At 41.7% G+C, this 20,091-nt stretch overlaps 2 protein-coding genes across 4 annotated transcripts in view; both read left to right on the forward strand.

Annotated features, from left to right (window-relative positions):
- Positions 1-598: 598 nt before the first annotated feature.
- Positions 599-6,485, forward strand: LOC109616954 (CD209 antigen-like protein A). Its single transcript, XM_034288035.1, has 5 exons — positions 599-629; positions 5,645-5,731; positions 5,854-5,996; positions 6,068-6,177; positions 6,272-6,485. Exons 1-5 carry the CDS (start codon positions 599-601, stop codon positions 6,408-6,410), a joined length of 510 nt encoding a protein of 169 aa, XP_034143926.1. The 3' UTR covers positions 6,411-6,485.
- A 5,635-nt stretch (positions 6,486-12,120) lies between these two features.
- The window catches only part of tmtc2b (transmembrane O-mannosyltransferase targeting cadherins 2b), a 102,311-nt gene continuing 94,340 nt past the window's right edge, over positions 12,121-20,091 (forward strand). For 2 of the 3 annotated variants that reach the window (XM_010883300.5, XM_010883301.4), the window contains exon 1: positions 12,121-12,527. In XM_010883300.5, the coding sequence (XP_010881602.1) occupies positions 12,445-12,527 (83 nt within the window). In that variant the 5' untranslated portion in view covers positions 12,121-12,444. The remainder of the gene's footprint in view (positions 12,528-20,091) is intronic. The other variant, XM_020040497.3, reaches the window with a different exon arrangement.

The raw sequence follows: 20,091 nt of genomic DNA on the forward strand, positions 1-20,091 counted from the left end.
GCAATATGAAGTTAATTATTTAGGAACAACAAACATTATATATATATATAATATATATATACACTCACCTAAAGGAGTATTAGGAACACCTGTTCAATTTCTCATTAATGCAATTATCTAATAAACCAATTACATGGCAGTTGCTTCAAAGGAGATGTAAAAGGGGTTTTAAGCAATTTTGATCGTGGCATGGTTGTTGGTGCCAGACGGGCCGGTCTGAGTATTTCCCAATCTGCTCAGTTACTGGGATTTTCACGCACAACCATTTCTAGGGTTTACAAAGAATGGTGTGAAAAGGGAAAAACATCCAGTATGCGGCAGTCCTGTGGGCGAAAATGCCTTGTTGATGCTAGAGGTCAGAGGAGAATGGGCCAACTGATTCAAGCTGATAGAAGAGCAACTTTGACTGAAATAACCACTCGTTACAACCGAGATTTGCAGCAAAGCATTTGTGAAGCCACAACACGCACAACCTTGAGGCGGATGGGCTACAACAGCAGAGGCCCCCACCGGGTACCATTCATCTCCACTACAAATAGGAAAAAGAGGCTACAATTTGCACGAGCTCACCAAAATTGGACAGTTGAAGACTGGAAGAATGTTGTCTGGTCTGATGAGTCTCGATTTCTGTTGAGACATTCTGATGGTAGAGTCAGAATTTGGCGTAAACAGAATGAGAACATGGATCCATCATGCCTTGTTACCACTGTGCAGGCTGGTGGTGGTGGTGTAATGGTGTGGGGGATGTTTTCTTGGCACACTTTAGGCCCCTTAGTGCCAATTGGGCATCGTTTAAATGCCACGGCCTACCTGAGCATTGTGTCTGACCATGTCCATCCCTTTATGACCACCATGTACCCATCCTCTGATGGCTACTTTCCAGCAGGATAGTGCACCATGTCACAAAGCTTGAATCATTTCAAATTGGTTTCTTGAACATGACAATGAGTTCACTGTTCTGAAATCTTTGGGATGTGGTGGAACAGGAGCTTCGTGCCCTGGATGTGCATCCCACAAATCTCCATCAACTGCAAGATGCTATCCTATCAATATGGGCCATCATTTCTAAAGAATGCTTTCAGCACCTTGTTGAATCAATGCCATGTAGAATTAAGGCAGTTCTGAAGGCGAAAGGGGGTCAAACACAGTATTAGTATGGTGTTCCAAATAATCCTTTAGGTGAGTGTATATATATATATATATATCAAATACTACTTTAATGCTGTTTTGTAAAATGAAGTACAACTTAAGTGGTTCTAAAATAATACACTTCAAATATGCTGCCTTTCGGGACATGGGATATTTTTTAAGTAATGTTTTTATTGTGTTTGTTGCGTTTGTTGTTTTTTTTTGCTTCGTTCCCAGTCTTTCTTTTTCCTCTCTGAGCTGTTTGAATGAATGAAGCGCTCCCTCTAGTCTGAAAATAACCTTGACGTCTTCCTATAGGTTGCAGATGTGTGCAGGTGTGGGTACCGAAGCGTAAAATACGGATGCGTTGAGTTTTATGGGCATGAAAACATTGAACTCAGTCACATAGTAGAAAGTGACTGGTGGAAATGACCCGAACTGACAATCCTCTCCACCTTTCCATCACAGGGGCAGATATGGCCCGCTGAAGAGATAATGGAGGCTGACACAATGGTACAGGGGGGAAAATATTGCTTTATTTAGACCCTGAAAGTAACTTTTTAACACTTTCCTCAAATTATCTGAAGATAATGCATATTTTTGGGGATGTTGTGCTTTATTGACACATGAAAGACAGCAAGTATGTGTTGAATTTGCCATGGACTGGAATCGTACCCAAGCTACAGAGTTACGTATGTGCACTTGACCAGCCAGGAACGCTGGACCAGCTCAGGCCACAAGCTTCCTCAAATTCTACACATGGAATATTGGCCATGCTTGGACCTGCCTCAGAAGAAAAGAATACCCTAACCCTAACCCTAACCCTAACCCTGATTCTCTGAGAAACAACATAAAGCTCCAAAGCCCCATAGCGAGGGTTTTTGAAATGTGAACATTGTCGCTTCAAGCCAGTGATCCAACAGCTTTCGATTCAAACAGTTTTTGCCTAATTATGCAGACCTCTAAGGGAAGCATGATACCAGACAAGTGGAGGTATGGCTACACGACACCCGGCAGCAGACCGGCATGTACAGTACCAGTACCGTCCATGAGATAATGGGAGCTGGTAGCTAGTCACACAGCCACACCACCAATCTATGCATTATAAATAGTCCTGCTACTGCTGGAAAAAACCCACCTGACTAATGGGTAGTGAAACTGCATAACTGATTACTGAGACCTTAGTAGACGACATCCTACTGACTTCACAGCTCTATCCAGCCACCAGCAGCCTGTCCTCCTCTATTAGGCCATCCAACCTGAAGGGATGACACGATTCATTTTGAAGCCTTGTATTTCGCTGCTGAGCAAGCCATGCGAGATAAGGATGAAGCAATGACATATTTTGAATTAATGATGGAGTTTTTCCCCTTGTGTCTCCTTGTTTGCCCAATATGAGTCTTGACTGCCATGATTGGAGCACAGATTGGACGGCAGGAGATGTTGATATCCCAACTGGAAAGAAACATTATGATCGACAATATGCGTGACGTCACGGTTGAGAAGGCAGGACACAGGCACAGAGTGGTAGCAAGACATTACCTTTTTAATGTAGGCTTGCAAAAACAACAAAACCAAAGGCACGGCACAACCATAACCACAACAACCACACAGGAGGCATAAACAATGATCCACCCAGTGTTGTGGACAAACTACTAATAGTGGGTCTCCAGTTAGAGGCAACAATGTACAGGTGCCTGACTGTTGCCCACGTACCAGTGCGGAGATGGCTAGAGGCATCTATTTTCTGCCAGGTCCTGACTGTGGCCCCCAGACCAGTGCAGAGATGGCTAGAGGCATCCACACAGCCTGGACCTGACATATGAGGGGGTTGTAGATTGGAACCACAGAGAAGGAATTACATTATAGAACAAAGGACAGTGACATTACTGTAGCCAGGCACAATGCTTTCGTTTGAGACAGTAACTACTACGCATCACCTGTAGAATGACGATCGGTTTTCTGTTTCCAGCTGTTATTTATATTTGCCCACATTGCATTGCTATGAACGAATGAAAATGTTACACCTTCTGATGGACTTTGTAAAGATGCGGTTGGGTAGATGAGGTGGTTGGTTAGCCCTGTATGTCTGTGGATCAAAATTACATTTCTGAAATGCGTTAATACACTAGATTTTTGGAGAATAGCCAGAGGGGTGGAAATGGCAGAGATTGATAATAGGTAATGAATGTGTAGGGAACGTCTGAAATTCTAGGATTATCAGCATATCAAAAATACACAGTTGTTAGCTTGACTTCCAGGTGGGGTCCTATTGAAAAGTCAGTGTAGTAATTATGTTCAAGTAAGTTTTACCTTAAAACTTAAAACCATTTTATTTGTTTACTTATTAGTGTTTTGACACACTTGGAACAAAAGCCTCCAGTATACCAGAATACAACATCCCAAAAAGTTCCTAAAATGTCCTTGGGATGTTCCAGAGATCAGGGAATTAGACTGCAGAGCTTGACGTTGGGCGTGAGGCTGTATTTGGGCACAGTGTCCTCTAGGAATCGCCAACAGTGAAAAAAGTACAAGACGGGTGCATGGATATTGGGGAGAAAACACGCTACTGCACTTATCAATGACTAGAGCCATTAGACCCTGCCCTCATGGCCCTGCCCTCATGACCCTGCCCTCATGACCCTGCCCCAATGACCCTGCCCTCATGACCCTGACCTCATGACCCTGGCCTCATGACCCTGGCCTCATGACCCTGGCCTCATTACCCTGGCCTCATGACCCTGGCCTCATGACCCTGGCCTCATGACCTTGCCCCCATTTTACGGTCCTGCTGTAAAACAAGAACTTTTCACTAGGAAGAATACCTTGAAAGAAGCACAGGTCACTCGACCCTCTGCATTAATGCCTCAAGCCAACTCACAGAGGACAGACACCCTAGCTAAGTTATGGGTCTGCCTATGTACTGGGGACCGAAATATTTGGCATCATGGCAGCTTAAACAAACCCAACATTCACACCCAACATTCACATTCTGACAGCAGTCGGCTTAAGATGCACTGGCTTTTATTTTCACACAATATGCATCTGCACAATACTACAGAACCACTTGGACAAGCATAATAAAATAAAGGGGAAGTGAAAGACTTATAGAATGTGGGGTGAGAGACAGTTCAGTAGAAAAAGATACACACTGCCTTGTTTTGTTCAGCAAAAACATCCTTTTACTACACCCTATTTCTCTTTTTTTCCTGACCGCGTAAACGGAGCCGCACAAGAAGAGCGAATGTCTCTTACTGACTGAGTCAGTAAGTGAGTGACTAACTGACCCTTGTTAAATAGCATAGTGGTTAGAGACGCAAACCTGTAACCAATATGTCCCTCATTCCAATCTCATCACAGACAAAGTAAATTATACATAAGGATTTGTTCCAGATAGATAAAAACTTCACTGGCTACACCTTCAGTAGCTATGTTATAGTAAGCCTAAAATAAAACTGTTTATATTGCGACTATTTCTGGGGAATTTTCGAGATACTCATCCGTGCATGATTTGTGGGGTAATATAGGCTAGATAAAAAGCCCTTGGGCAGTAAAAGAGTAGGGGTTTCCACAATTCTCTCGTCTTTTCACTTCAGTTGTCATCACCTACTGTATATTGATAATTATTGTATCAATGCGATTCACGAGTGAAAGAAAACAAATGTTTTTGTGCCATGAAAAAGTTTAGGCTGTGTTAAGTTCAAGTAAGTAAGATACTAGTAAGCCTGTTACTGGCTAATAAGCTGTTTAAACGGCCAGTGGCAAAAGCCATACAATTCACAGATGTGGTGGAGTTAAACTTAATAAGAAACGTTTAACACAATGCTTAATGGTGTCTAGTGAAATATTCAAACCTGCTGTGATGCTACACCGACACTGGGTAAATGTATAGCACCATGATGTAGTGGCTAAAGACACAGCGACTCACGTGGGCATTTATTTCTAGATCATATGCAGACATTTTTCTCAGAAATCACGCGATCTAACCATAAGGCCTACAATTGTATAGTTTCTCATTACTCATCACATTCAATATTAACGTGAAGTTCACGCTCAACTTCTCCAATCTGAATTGACCATTCAACCGTTTTAGTTTTTTACTGTTTTCCCAAATAAGGGAAAATATGTGCTGACATTGTTGTTTTTTTCCACTATAAAAGACATGATGAGAGAACAGGACGGAAAATATTTTTTTGTTAGAGGTTATATTATGTATTGATTGCAAACAAGACAGTCAAAAACCATGGTAAGAATGACTTATTTTGTATTTATTATGTGATAATTATGTAGTTTGTGACAAAAGACAAAATGTGTCACTGATGGTTTGTGGTTCTGGATAACAGTACAGCTAGAGTTTTTGAACATGTGTGTGACTATTTGAAAACACAGATAGACAGATATGTTGCAGCCCAGTGTTGTTGTGTGAAAAGAGACAACACGAACACCAGCGGCAGCAAAATGACTAAGGACGAAAATCAGCTACAGACCAGTTATAACAATCTGACTAAAGAGAGAGACCAGCTACAGACCAGCTATAGGACACTCACTAAAGAGAAAGATCAGCTACAGAGAGAAACAGAAAGGCTGACCAAGAAAATCAAAGGTGAATCATATGACTAAAATGATTATATTGGCTGTCATGTGTCATGTGTTTCTTCTTGACAATTCATTCAGTGGAAGTGAAACCCATCAGTGTACCTAAAGATGGAACATTAACACTTCTAGGTAGACCTTGTCAAGAAGGATGGAGGAAGTTTGAATCGAGCTGTTACTTCCTGTCAACTGCAAATGAAACCTGGGAGAAAAGCAGACAGGACTGTCTGGGGAGAGACGCAAACCTCGTGATCATAAACAGTGAAGAGGAACAGGTGAGACACAGAGACAGAGGTGGGAGATAGAGGCTTTGTCTAATAAAACGTTTTATTCTGTGACACAACAGATATTTATTAACAGGTTAAATGGAGCAAATGAAAAAATGTGGATGGGTCTGACGGACGCACATGCTGAGGGGACCTGGAAATGGGTCAACGGCACACCATTGACAATTGCGTAAGACGTTGTATTGTCACTTACAAATCCCTTAAAGGAGTAGTAGGCTCTGAGACAGTGGACAGTTTGACTCAATATGTGGTTTCTTCTACAGGTATTGGGAGGTTGGACAGCCTAATAGCTGGAATGGAACTGACCAGGACTGTGGGGAATTTGTACACCGTTCTGTAGACCCAGGGGAGTGGAGTGATGATAACTGTTCATTTAAACAACACTGGATCTGTGAAAAGTAGGATTATATCATAGGTAGTGTTTGTACTGTTAGTAAGTCATTAATATCCATATGTATGTCTTATACACTGAAGAGCCAGAACATTATATACACTAACATGTGAAGCGAATAACATTGATAATCTCCTAAAAAGGCCTGTCTAAGTAGATCTGATGGTAATGATCGAAAATCATGTTGGATGCATGAGAAATGGGCAGGAGTAAAGACCTGAATTATTTTAACAAGGGCCAAAATGTTTTGGGCAGACAACTGGGTCAGAGCATCTCTGAAACAGCAAGGCTAATGGAGTGCTCCCGGTCAGCAGTGGTGAATACCTACTGACATTGGTCCGAGGAGGGACGAACCACAAACCCAAGGCTCATCGATGCGCGAGGGCAACGAAAGCTATCCCGTCTGGTCCGATCCGACAGAGGGTCTACTGTGGCACAGAAAAGTCACAGAAAATGTTAATGTTGATTATGGGAAAAATGTGTCACAACACACAATGCATCACACCTTGCTGTGTAATGGGCTGCGTAGCCACAGACTGGTCACAGTGCCCCTGATGACCCCTGTCCACCTTTGAAAGCGCCTAAAATGGGTATGCAAACATTGGAACTGGACCTTGGAGCAGTGGAAGAAGGTGGCCTGGTCCAAAGAGTCCGGTTTTCTTTTACAATCCTGTTTCCAAAAAAGTTGGGATGTTGCGTAAAATGTATATAAAACCAGTATGCATCGATGTGCAAATCATTTAAACCCTTTTATTCAATAGAAAATAGTACAAAGATAACATATCAAATGTTGAAAATGAGACAATTAATTGTTTCTTGAAAGAAATATGCCAACTTTGAATTTGATGCCAGCAACACGTTTCAAAAAGGTTGGGAAAGAGGCAACAAAAGACTGGAAATGTTGTGTAATGCTAAAGAGCTAAATCTGGTGGAATCTTACACAACTAATTAAGTCAACTGGCAACAGGTCAGTAACATGATTGGGTATTAAAAGACATTCCAGAGAGGATGGGTCTGTCAGAAGTGAGAATGCGGAGGGGTTCACCACTCTGTGAAAGACTGCGCGGGCAAATAATGCAACAATTTTAGAATAACATTTCTCAATGTAAATTTGCAAGGAGTTTTGGGATCTCATCTTCTACGGTTTATAATATCATTAAAATATTCAGAGAATACAGAGAAATCTCTGTACGCAAGGGACAAGGCCGAAAACCAATATTGGATGGCCTTGATATTTGGGCCCTCAGATGGCACTGCATTAAAAACAGACTCAATTCTGTTGTGGAAAACACTGCATGGGCTCAGGAACACTTAAGGAAACCATTGTCTGTCAACACAGTACATCACTCCATCCACAAATGCATGTTAAAACTCTACCATGCAAAGAAGAAACCAGATATAAACAAGAGTCAGAACCGCCGCCTCCTTCTCTGGACCCAAGCTCATTTAATATGGACTGAAGCGAAGTGGAAAACTGTCCCGTGGTCTGACAAATCAAAATGTGATATTATTTTGGGGATTTGTGATGTGCCACCTACCTAAACATTGTTGCAGATCAGGTGCACCCCTTCATGGCAATGGTATTCCTTTTTCAGCAGGATAATGTGCCTTACCACACTGAACATTTTGTTTGGGAATGGATGGTTCAAGGTTCTTCAAGTTCAAGGTGTTGACTTGGCCTTTAAATTCCCCAGATCTCAATCAGATTGAGCATCTGTGGGATGTACTGGACCAACAAGTCCGATCCACGACGGCTCCATCTCGCAACTGACAGGACTTGAAGGATCTGCTGCTAATGTTTTGGTGCCAGATAACACAGAACAACTTCAGGGGTCTTGTAGAGTTCGTGCCCCAGCGTATCTGTGCTGTTTTGATGACACGTGGAGGACCAACAGCATATTAGGCAGGTGGTCAAAATGTTTTGGCTCATCAGTGTATAGTACAGCTTTTTTTCTAAAATGCTAGTCTGAATTAAATGTGGGAGAATGGCACATGATTGCACATTCACAATTGAATCACTTTCAAAATGTAGTTATTGATTCATTTGAAGCAACTATATTAGAAAAGGGATTAGAAAAAACATGATTGTCTATGTAATGCAGACATTTCTCTTTGGCTTCACCGCACACAAAAGCAATAAAAAGAAACAAACTGACATTAGACTCTACCAGGTGAAACAAACTGACGTTAGACTCTACCAGGTGAAACAAACAGGTATTAGACTCTACCAGGTGAAACAAACTGACATTAGACTCTACCAGGTGAAACAAACAGGTATTAGACTCTACCAGGTGAAACAAACAGGCATTAGACTCTACCAGGTGAAACAAACAGGCATTAGACTCTACCAGGTGAAACAAACAGGTATTAGACTCTACCAGGTGAAACAAACAGGTATTAGACTCTACCAGGTGAAACAAACAGGCATTAGACTCTACCAGGTGAAACAAACAGGTATTAGACTCTACCAGGTGAAACAAACAGGTATTAGACTCTACCAGGTGAAACAAACAGGTATTAGACTCTACCAGGTGAAACAAACAGGTATTAGACTCTACCAGGTGAAACAAACAGGTATTAGACTCTACCAGGTGAAACAAACAGGTATTAGACTCTACCAGGTGAAACAAACAGGTATTAGACTCTACCAGGTGAAACAAACAGGTATTAGACTCTACCAGGTCAAACAAACAGTTATTAGATTCCTACTGATGAATCCGGTGCAAGGGAAATTCCCTCCAAGCTTTGGTACACCATTTCATGAAAGTTCATTAAAACATAATGGGAGGGGCTAGAATAATTTTTGTTTTAATTATCTTCTTAGTTTTACTGACAAATTTCCAGGGCACTGGTATGGCTCTAGTTTTGGAGAGACATGACGTTTAAAATACAGAATGTAGAATTATGTTTCAAATGTAGTGTATTTTGCTTATGTTGGTGTATATAAACAATGTGTGCTTTCTGCTAAATAAATAAATTATTGAATACAGATTGCAGCTTTGAGACGATTATATTAGAGCTGTTAAAGATTTCAACATAAATTACAATATCCTTTGTATTCAGTAGTAACTATTAGCTGAACTGCTTGGTTTAACTATATTGGCATCAATATCAATAAAGAAATGCATTTGCTAATCACAGACATTCAAGTTGTGGGCTGACGTTGGGTCAGTTGTAAAGATCTATTTAATTCATTCTTGAAAATGTCTGTTACCAGAACCAGTCCTGCTGTTCTGTTAACTGTCACATTGCACAGAGGTCATAGCACATCCATTACAGTCTTCAACGTTCTCCATGGTCCCTGAGAGGCGGGGACATCCTGCTAATGATTTTAATACGGGACACTAGGGGGCAATGGCAGTGAGAGGCTGTAACATAAAGTAGGCTCTCGGCTTGTTTTTGGGTGCTGTGTACGGCAAAGTCTTGAGGGATAAATCCCAGAGTTAGGCATTAATTTTAGAAATGCATTTGCTTCAACCTTTCCAAAAATATGACCCTGTGGTTCCCAAACTGTGGGGCATGAGCAAACAGTTTGGAGGACATGTTGGAAATACATTTTTACATGATACATCATTAGGGGGTTTCTGTAATGGGATATACGGTAATCATAACATTGTAGCCTTAATTTAATGCTCCCGGCTGGATCATCTTTGCCATTCATTAATAATATCTTTGTGTTGCTCGGGTGGTATGGGTAGTGGGTTCAATTCATATTAGAGGCCAGTATGAAAGTGTATGCCCTTTTATTCAGGGGTTAAATTCAGGGGGAGCCAGTGGTTGAATAGCTCTTACTCATTTGGTCAAAATGAGACCTCGAGGCAACTTAGCTCCCATACTTCCACTGTCTTTACGTTTTCCCCTACTTCCCAAATCCCAGTTTAATCTCTGACCTCACTACATAAAGTTAGTTGCTCTTCATAAAAGTGCCTGCTGAATGATGTTGGGTTAAATAGTGAACCCATCTGACTGGTGACTGTTGGCGACATCTGACACCCAGCAGGATATGTCAAGGTTGGCTTCTCTCCGCCTGCTGGCTGCCTTTCAGACAAAAACCCTCCAATCTGTGAGCTTACTTAGATCAAATTAAAATAGTGCAGTGAAATGTCACATGGTTTACTCACAACTACAAAAAGGAATTGAACACAAAATGATATACTTTTTCAAATTGGAGAATGAGCACCATTTCTCAAAAGAAGTGATTATTGATAGCAGTTAAAATGGGCTCAGTTGAAAGGCAACTTTGGCAAGATTATGTACTTCAAAATGTGTAGTTTCTAGTAGACTATACAGTTATATTCAAGTCATTTAGCAGATGTGTTTTTTTCTGAATCTCAGGCGTGTGGGGTGGAGTAAGCATTGTTCCCTCCACTGTCAGAAGTGCATGTCCCACATGAAGAAAAAGAATGAAACAGTTTGGAAAATACTACCTTAATTGTCTAAAATTGACATGTACGGGCAAATGTTGTTCAAGGAAGTCAAACAATGAGATCTTGTTGCACATTGACTCCTTGCTCCTAGAATGGGGCTATCTCTATTGAAATAGCAATGCATCAATATGCAGTGGACCATACCGGCTTCTTTCTCTATAACACACACGTTAGAACACACTATGGACACAGAGATTGATCCAGCTTCTCTTTTCTTCTCACCTGTTCCCATGCTGTCTCACATTCTATTGTGTGCAATCTCAAATACTCAAATAATTATATAATTCAAGTGCATGCTTTTTTCTTTTTATAGTAAAATGTACTTTTACAGTGAAAACCTGTGCATCCTCTTGCCATGTGAGCCCTCTACTGGACATGTATTTTAAGACGATTGAAACCACTCGTAGCAGCCAGCAATGGCCAAGTGTGGAAAGCAAAAAGTTAATAATTGGAAAGACACTGTCTGGCTGGAATTGCAGTAGAGGATAACAATTGTATCTATCATGGATAGTGGTCATTTATATTTTGTCCCTACGTCCCCCAGAAAGAATGTCCCCCAAGGTTGCGTTCGTTTTCTGCCGTAGATTTTCTTTTACAAAATAGACCGTAGCAGCTTGATGAACCCCTTTTATAAACTCTCCACTATCAAAGCTGGTTATGTTTTCTATTGTAGCTGCTTATGTATACTGTATGTCTTTGGCCTCAGGTTTTTTGCGTCTAAGCATTCAGTTTCTGAAGGCAGGCATGGAATATACAGGGTCAACATTTTTCTCATCAATACATCTATATCTACAAATCTAGTTCAATCATTATTCCTTTTTTCGATTTTATATTATATTAACAGACGTTTGAAGCTGAAATAAACCAGATTGTGTATCCTTTTGTGCCTATCCTGGGTCTACATTAAGATATTTACATTAAAAATGAGATGCAGCTGCAGACGGCAGATCAGTGTTTTGTGTGCCCTGCCGTGTGAGGCCACAACCGCGTTTGTAGTCTACTGCTGGGATTAAAACCAGATTAGGGGGTAATGTTGCCTAGCTCCTTATTTTCACTTTGTGTCTCACTATTCCCTCAAATCGAGAATGTTCACACTCATAGGGGGCTATATGTCTAGAATATCAATTGAATGGCAATTGGGATACCAGAGGTTTAGCAATCAAGAAGTTTGTCATCATCATGATTTACTAATCACTAAATAATCAGCATCCTTTTTTTCTATTCACTGCTGGGAGGAGGGACATTGCACATGCGCAGAGGATCCTTTGAACCACACGCGGCTCAATCACGACGTTTATCCAGCGGACCAGTATGCATTACTCGTGCAGTCTTGAAGGAAAGGCGTGCAAATACAGTCATAGATACCGTAAATGCTGGCCGTTTTGCTTTATTTCGTGTCGGATCAAAGTTGTCCTCCTCTAGCTCAAAATGGGTTAGAAGGAGGATACCTGGACTATCCACTTTCAACACTTTGCGAGGATGGGGAATTGGAATTTCTGTTTTCGCAGAGAAATATTGACAAAGACGAAGAGAGAGAATAGAGATCACATTTAAGATCGGTCTCCGTTGTTTTTTCTACGATTGCTTTCCTTGTTTTTTTTTTTTTTTGGTTGGAGAAATGATTCCAGAATTCGTGTGCAGCGCGGTGGCTTTGGTCCTCTATGTCAACACTCTGGGCGCCGATTTCTGCTACGATGACAGGTACACGAATGAATGACAAGACACCATGTCACATGTCACTCGCTGTTTTTGCCGATACAGTCAAATAATAAAATGGGTATATATAATGATAGCGTATGTATTTGTTTGCCGTTATCAAATGTGCTCACATCTCTAGGCAACATGTTTTGACGTAGCTTACAGAATGGTGGGCCAAGGGAGGATGACATGCCTGCTTGGTCTGTGTTGGCTACAGTACAAGGTCTCGGTAAACAGCAGACACTTGTTTGCCAGTTGCCTGCAAGTCACTTCATAAAGTTGAGTCCTGAGAAGAAAGAAGATTGTGTTGCTGGTAAAACGAAGACAACGTTACAAAACTATTCTATTAATAATTGTATACATTGTAACTCGGGCTAGTGTCATGTCAGTAATGAAAAACACCATTCATTTATTTTTTTATACAAGAAATAACAACAGTAGGCTGCCTAAAATCATTTATGCTATAATTTGCTCTAATAAATCCGTTAGCCCTAATGCTGTAGTATAACAGCATGGTCCACTGATTCATTATTTTAGCTTTAAGTTCCTGATGTCTAAATTTACATGATGGGTTTTCAAACTCAGCTCAAGGTATGTTCCATGAATATGTAAGTAATGCAGTTTACTTATGGGTTTTATTAATGTAAATACAATATTTCGTTCAGTAGCCCAATGCCTGTAAACGATCCACTCAGAAATTGAGTTATCATCATTGTTGGACATCGGTGCCCTCTAGGAAATAAGGTTTTTAGTGTATGTGGTTGTGTTTCTAAAAGTGGATGCGTGAAGAGGGGTAATAAACACCATTAAAATATTGCCTGAAGATGCTCATTGAGCATCTACAGCAAGTTGTGTTTCCATCTACGGTCATTTTATTTATGATCTATGATCTAAATGATCTAAATGATCCCTGTAAACAATCCTAAACTTACACAGGAGTAGATGCGTTGTGCCTTTGTACTTTGTGCTGCGGACATGCCGTTGCTCATGTGAGAGCAGCTTTGATCAGTTTTCATAAATCTGCCTGGGAGTGGCTGCAGTGTGAATAGGGTAAGGCAGCCACTGACCGCTTCAGGGTCCCTGGGATGTGTCCATGTGCACGTTAGGAATGTCAGCCTGTTGGTTGTTGATGGTGTGTGTGTGTGTGTGTGTGTGTGTGTGTGTGTATCTGGTCATGACACACATCTGCATGTCACTGTGATATCCTAAATTGTTAACCAAATTATAATCTAAATTTATGACGCGACCCCACTTATACTGTCCCCAAACCCTAAACCATATCCACAATATAATTTACCTCTGAGATGTGATCTACTGACTGGCCCATCTGTCTCAGTGCCTGTGGTTTGTTGAGACTTGGGTGTTTAATCAGCAGGCGTCAGTGGCCCTCTGGGTCCCTCTGGGCCCTGCTGTGAGAGGACCGGGCTGAAAACAAGTGGACAGAGGCTCAATGCTCTGATTGGAGAAGGTGTGGTTTGCTTTGAGAAGGAGCTGATGTGATGCAGTTTGCAAAAGGCAGCTTCACGATGGCTGAAATCATGCCTGTGGATGAGAAACTTAATGTAAATCAAACTGAGCTTCCATTACATAATAAACTCCAGGACTTTTTTTTTTACTCAGTTTTAACCATGAATGTGAGAGCCTTCTTGTATAGCTTTTATCAGATCAGATAGGACTTATCAGAAAAATCTGTTTATATATGATGGTCATTTGAATTCAGTTTGCATCTTTTAGCAAATGTACAGCAGTTGTGCACTTTTAGCAGTGTGTACCCAAAGAACATGTTGAGTCCAAATGCTCATTTCACATAGCCCAGCATATATACATGTACTATATACACATGGTGGGCTGTAATGCATTTCATATTAACTTCAAGTACGTAATACACAATCACAGAAAGCTACACTCAAGAGAAAGAAGACACATTCTTTATTTAAAGGGACCATTTGTATGATTTTTACTGTATTACTAGCATAAATGACCAAAAGATGTCTTTGGGGATTGTTTTCATTTAATGTTTCAAATGCTCTTTTTTCCCAAAATTGTTCCAAGGCCTGAGATTTTGAAACTTTTTTTTCCCCGGTTTGTCTATAAATTTGTATTGTACTCTCCTCATAGTTGGTTTAGACACTTGAATGTGGAATAGCTAATACTATACCGTTGTGGTTGTGCCCCTTTAACAGATCCTCTAGCGTCCCGCTGAGTTGTCTTTGATGCACCATTTTAGCGCTAACATTCTGATGCTTACATGACAAGAATGAAAAACGATATATTCGGTGGCTTGCGAACACTTTCAAGCCCCTGGCAATAATCTAATATTTCAGAATTACGGTTTCTGCACTTTGTTCTATTTAATATTTTATTTTAATATATTGACACTTAAAATGTATTAATGTATGGTGACATTAATATTTGCCAGAGCCATATTTTGCTGCTATAACAGCTTTAAGGATTTTGGGAAGTATGTAGCAGCTTTTCACTGTGATAGTCATTTTGGCATATTTTTAGGAGATTCAGGTTGATCTCACGTTGTTCAGGCTGGTTATACATGTGGACAGCAGTTTTCAAATAGTGCTTCATATTCTGAGTGGGATTATGGTCAACACTGACTGGGCAACTGTGGGATAGTCACCTGTTTGCTATTAAGGCACTTCCTTTAATTTCAACAAAATATCCAGTCCCTGTAGCTCCTTCAAAGTGATTACTGGCCTCCTTTGGAGTCTCTTCCAAGTATCCTTCTTGTTTGAGTGCTGAGTATTCAGAGACAGCTTTTCCTTGGCAATCTGGGTGGTGTGAAGCTTCCACTTCCAGATTATGGATCCAGCTGTTTTCACTGGAATATCGAAAACACTTAAATGATTTGTTTTCCTAATGTGAACCTCTGTACGATATCTCGTTTTTATTCCGTAAAGTGCTCCTTGGTTTTCATTTTTCTCCAGATTCACAGCCTGACCAATGATTCTTCAACATTGGGGTTATTCTACCGAAAAGGTTTCAAATGTCAAGGTTTATTTGCCAAATGCACCGAACAACACAGCGTCATCCGGCACAATGAAATTCTTGTGACATGGCACCCGACAAACTGCGTAGTGAGAGTGAGGAAGAAAACGTAGTGAGTGTTACGAAGAGCGGGCCATTGTTGGTGTGACCTGGTGAGAAGGAGCAAGTGTGACATCACTTTTAATCGTTTACAGGTTCAGTGGAGGCAAATGGTAATTGTGTCATTGTTAGATAATTGTCCTCACTAGGATATTTCTTACCTCTGTTCAAACGGGGAGTTTCCGCACAAGTCCAATTGTTACGCAAGCAACCTATCTTTTTTTCCCCTCACATATATGTCACCATGTAATTATTGATTTTGAGTGTCAGTGTCATACACTAGTGCACGCACTCTCTGCTCTACTCAGAAAAAAACGGACTACACTGATGAAAGCTCAAAGGTGAATCTGGGTCTGCATAATTAAATAATATTCACTATTGTTCTGAGAGAAAAACGCCATGGTATTCCATTGTGACTAAAGTGTATAGAAAAATGTAAAAACATGCATTCAGTATGGTTGTACATAGTAACCAGGTGGTCTCCAGTCAGTTGATGTTGCTGGGACATGCATTTAGATTTGCTTGAGTTATACCGTGTTGTTTTGAAGAAGGCTACACCACGGTTTTGAGTGAAGTACAGTGAATGCATTAACAAAATATATACTGTAAATATATCTGTATTAGTATTGAATTACTCTGTAAACTTAGTTCATGTGAAGTTGTTAAACAAGCTTCTAGTAATTTTACTCTACTATAATGTTTTCTGCTGTGGCGCCCTGTGATGAAGAGAATGAGTTATTCAGCTATAATGTGAAGTTGTTTGAAAGGCAATATGAAAGTGTGAAAATATTACGTTGGTTGTTTTTGAGGTCAAAGCTACCTTAGTATTGCTGTGGCCTGACAAAGGCTCGTCAAATCTTTTAGTTCTTCAAGGAATTTAGAACTACAGTCTATTGATGTGGCACAGCTCTTGTTGGCCAGAGTGTAGAATGCTTTAAGGCTAGGACACATGTTTAGGTGATTTGAAGTTCCTAAGTTGAGAAGAGGCCGTGGAAAACCGTGTTTATTGACCGGTTTGTGTCGACTCAGAATTGTCTGTCTTCTATGATGTGGAGATATTTAATCTGTTGACATCAGTTGGGACTGTGTTCAGAATGGATTAATGGTCCATAGTTTTTTCCCTGCCTGCCTGTCCAATAATATGTTTATAAATAGCCTTGACATGATGTATGTTCCCATATGCCACAGCAAGGAGGGGCTGAGTGAGTCAAACTGTAATAATTCACATTGATGACACCCACCTCTGAGGAGCTTTCTGTCCATTAACACCCTCAGCCTTTCGATTTGTGCTCCAAGTGGTGTCTGTGTGCGCGTGCGCGTGCCTTCAAATCCAGGATAAAGAAATAAAATGCAACGGCCTTCAGATACCTTTTAAAAGGTATCTCCTCTCCCCGCCCTTGTCTGCACTGAAGGCCTGACATCTCTAGGTCGTCTGACCGCGTGAGTCTGCCTCTGACCTGTAAATAGCCTTTGCTGGCCTGGCCCTGGCTGGGTTTCTGTGGTGCTGCTGTCTGGATTGGCTCTGCCCAGCTCCAGCCTTGTCTTAATGTCCACCCAGTGGGATGGATTGGGCCAGCCCGCCCCTGTACTGTGGTAACGTAGCGGGCCCGAGGGCGTTAACCCAACAGTCTGAGCATCTCTCCTCCAGTTTCTGCCAGTTCCCTGTAATTAGTGGAGTCCTCCAGAGTGGGCTGGATGCATGGACGACAGACTCTCACCAGGCGTGCCGGACCTCCCGCTATAATCCTCCGTTGGCTGCAGCCAGATGGTCGTGTTTGTGAGGCGTTGAGGGTTTTCTCCCCTGCTTGGGTTTGAGGCGGAGGAACGCGTTCCTCTCAGCCTGGATTGAATGACAGATATACAGACGGCGATGGGGCCTTCTAAGTCATCCGTGTCAGCGGTGTCCTTTGCATTATTCTCGCACTGGCCGTTTTATGTTCCTTGCTTGAAGATGATTTAGACTGGAGAGTTTTGATGTGTTCCCCTATTTGTATGGTAAACCATTTAAATACGAGCTCCTTCCGTGCTGTTCTAGCCTGACTCTATGCTAATGTAGCAGGCGAAAAAAGAAACGCCTGAGCACGGACCACGGAAGCCGGAACCATCTGGTTTTCAGGCTTCCTCTTCATTTCCTTTGAAAAATGAATGCTTCCACTTGATTCCAATCACACCTAGGGTGGCCCTCATTATGTTTTTCAGGAAATAGTTTAAGTATGGAATGATGGTTTCTGTAGACGCTATCATTTCCATAATGGCTATCTCTTAATAAAAAATGTTGAGTCGTTCAGATATTGTTCCCTTTAATATTTGGAGGTGGGCTTCTATTCTGGTCACATTGAAACTTTTTCAGCTATTCTAAAATCAGCACAGTTCCAACTCCAGATAGTTGGTTTGACATCTTTTCATAAATACTATTCAGCAGATATGAAGAGCTTGAACAGTATGCTATTTTCATCCTTGCCACATAATACTCTCACCGCAAGATAGTTCCAAGAAGCTTTGTGTATTCGTTGCTAAAAATACATATTTAATTAATGAGAGGGTTCAGTGTGTTGTGGGTTGCTTCAGCACAATAGTTCAGTTAGGTCATGGGAAACGGTTGGCTAGATTCAATTCATATTTTTCTCACTGTGACCAACCTCAAAATACAATTTGTGGAAAACTTGGTATTTTTCTTGACAAACAGATACATTTAAGAGCTGGCCTAACTATGCATTTCCTGAGTATAATCCTGCAATGAACCGCCACTGAAATAAGCATCTGTATTTCGTCGAATACATTGGGGAAAATGTTCTCAGTATTCCAAGGCTGATAATGAAAATGTGTTGCGTTGGCACACTGTACATCACATAGGCTTCACAGAGCCCAACAGGAAGAGGGGGGCATGTCACGCAACAACACTGTTAACCAACTCTGGGGTAGTTTTCACCGACCTTTCCTTCTGGGTCAGCGCCTCTCTCAGCGACTGTCAACACTATTACATGGACCCCTCCGCAGCGCCGTGTGTCCTGGCAGCTCCCACTGGGTGATCTGTGTGTCGGCTGTCTTGACCCTGCTGCGCTGAGGTGAACTTTCTCAGTCATTATCCCTTCCAGCTCTCGCTGTCAGACCACTGCTGTTGGTAATCAAACCTGGTATTGGGACGGACAAATCGAGGACTTTGGGGGAGAGCAATATGCCTTTGGATATCTGCTGTGTCATAACGTGATTTTACAAGCATCATTTTGATGTGATGTTCTATTTACGTTTCTGTGGGTGGATTGGAAAGCTGATGAACTGCGACATGTCACGCGCACGTCCTGCACATGCCAATTATCTTTTAATTATGGATGCCATTCAACACGACACACGTGTTCCAGAGATGCCACCAGATCGCCGTGACCACCACCGTCCAGATGGTGTCTAGACTTGGGTCTTAAGATTATGGACATCCATCCATCGGGCCTCACCCTCTCCGTCGTGAGGTGGAAGGTATCAAACCACAGGGGTTTGATTGCTGGGGCTTTCTGGTGTTGCCCATGCGGGAAATTGGACAGGTCTGGCACTTTTTGCGGGCCTATGAAGAGGAGTAAATTGCCTCCGTGATTGCCTGGGCAGAATGTTGCCCTGTGCGGGGGGCAGTGTCGTGACTGTGGGCTGCCTGATCACTCACTGCTTCACGAAAAGTCCTGTGCACAGACAGAAAGCCACGCAGTCTGAGTAGGCCTGCTTGCTTTGTGATCGTCCTGCTGGCACCTAAAGAGGTGAGGAACAGGCCATATGTAGTTACTGGGTTTAGTGCCCTGTGGTGAACAGCACTGCGGATGAACTTGAACCTGAAAGCTTCATAGGAGATTAATCTTCACCGTCTTGGCTTTTTCTCGTCTTTGCTGGCTATTTAATTAAAGCCAACAGATTATCTTTCCAAATGTGTTATGTGGTGCCCTAAACACCCCACTGGCATACGCGCAGACAGAGAGACAGACAGACAGACAGACAGACAGAGAGACAGAGAGGCAGAGAGACAGACTAATCATAATCACCTTAGATTATAGTCAGTGGAGATTTAATCATCCTACCAAGGACAGCAGTTTATAGCAAACAAATTAAAAAGTGTTACGCACTAATGTGTCATAAGCTCTTAAGCCGTCAAAAGAAGACTCGACGCTCATCTGGGAGCAGGTCTTATTTTTTGAGAGGGCTGTCTAGAGGTCCTAGGAGTAGAACCCCTTGCAGCATAACCATGTAATGTGATATATTCGCTATACGGCGCCCTCCACAGTGTCTGAAGGGACGCCCCATTTGGGGATGCAACCATTTGGTGTAGTGTTTCCCGCTATCTTTAGACATGGGTCTCAAATGGTTTGATTTAATGTGAGTCAGTAATGGGTGTAGACAAGGCCTTGGATGCAGAGGGCCGATGTTGGCTGATGTAATTCCGTGTCCAGGCCCGGGTTGCAAGGCTCTCTTCATATTAATGGGATTAATG

This window comes from Esox lucius, chromosome 19 (genome assembly GCF_011004845.1).
Source record: "Esox lucius isolate fEsoLuc1 chromosome 19, fEsoLuc1.pri, whole genome shotgun sequence".
In the NCBI taxonomy this organism is placed as follows: Eukaryota; Metazoa; Chordata; class Actinopteri; order Esociformes; family Esocidae; genus Esox; species Esox lucius.

Excerpts from the sequence above, each read along its gene's own strand:
- LOC109616954 (XM_034288035.1), top strand. The coding sequence starts at position 599 with ATGTTGTCTGGTCTGATGAGTCTCGATTTCT. Across the intron at positions 630-5,644 it reads TCTGATGAGTCTCGATTTCT|ACCAGCTACAGACCAGCTAT; the intron begins GTTGAGACATTC and ends CTAAAGAGAGAG. Across the intron at positions 5,997-6,067 it reads TAAACAGTGAAGAGGAACAG|ATATTTATTAACAGGTTAAA; the intron begins GTGAGACACAGA and ends GTGACACAACAG.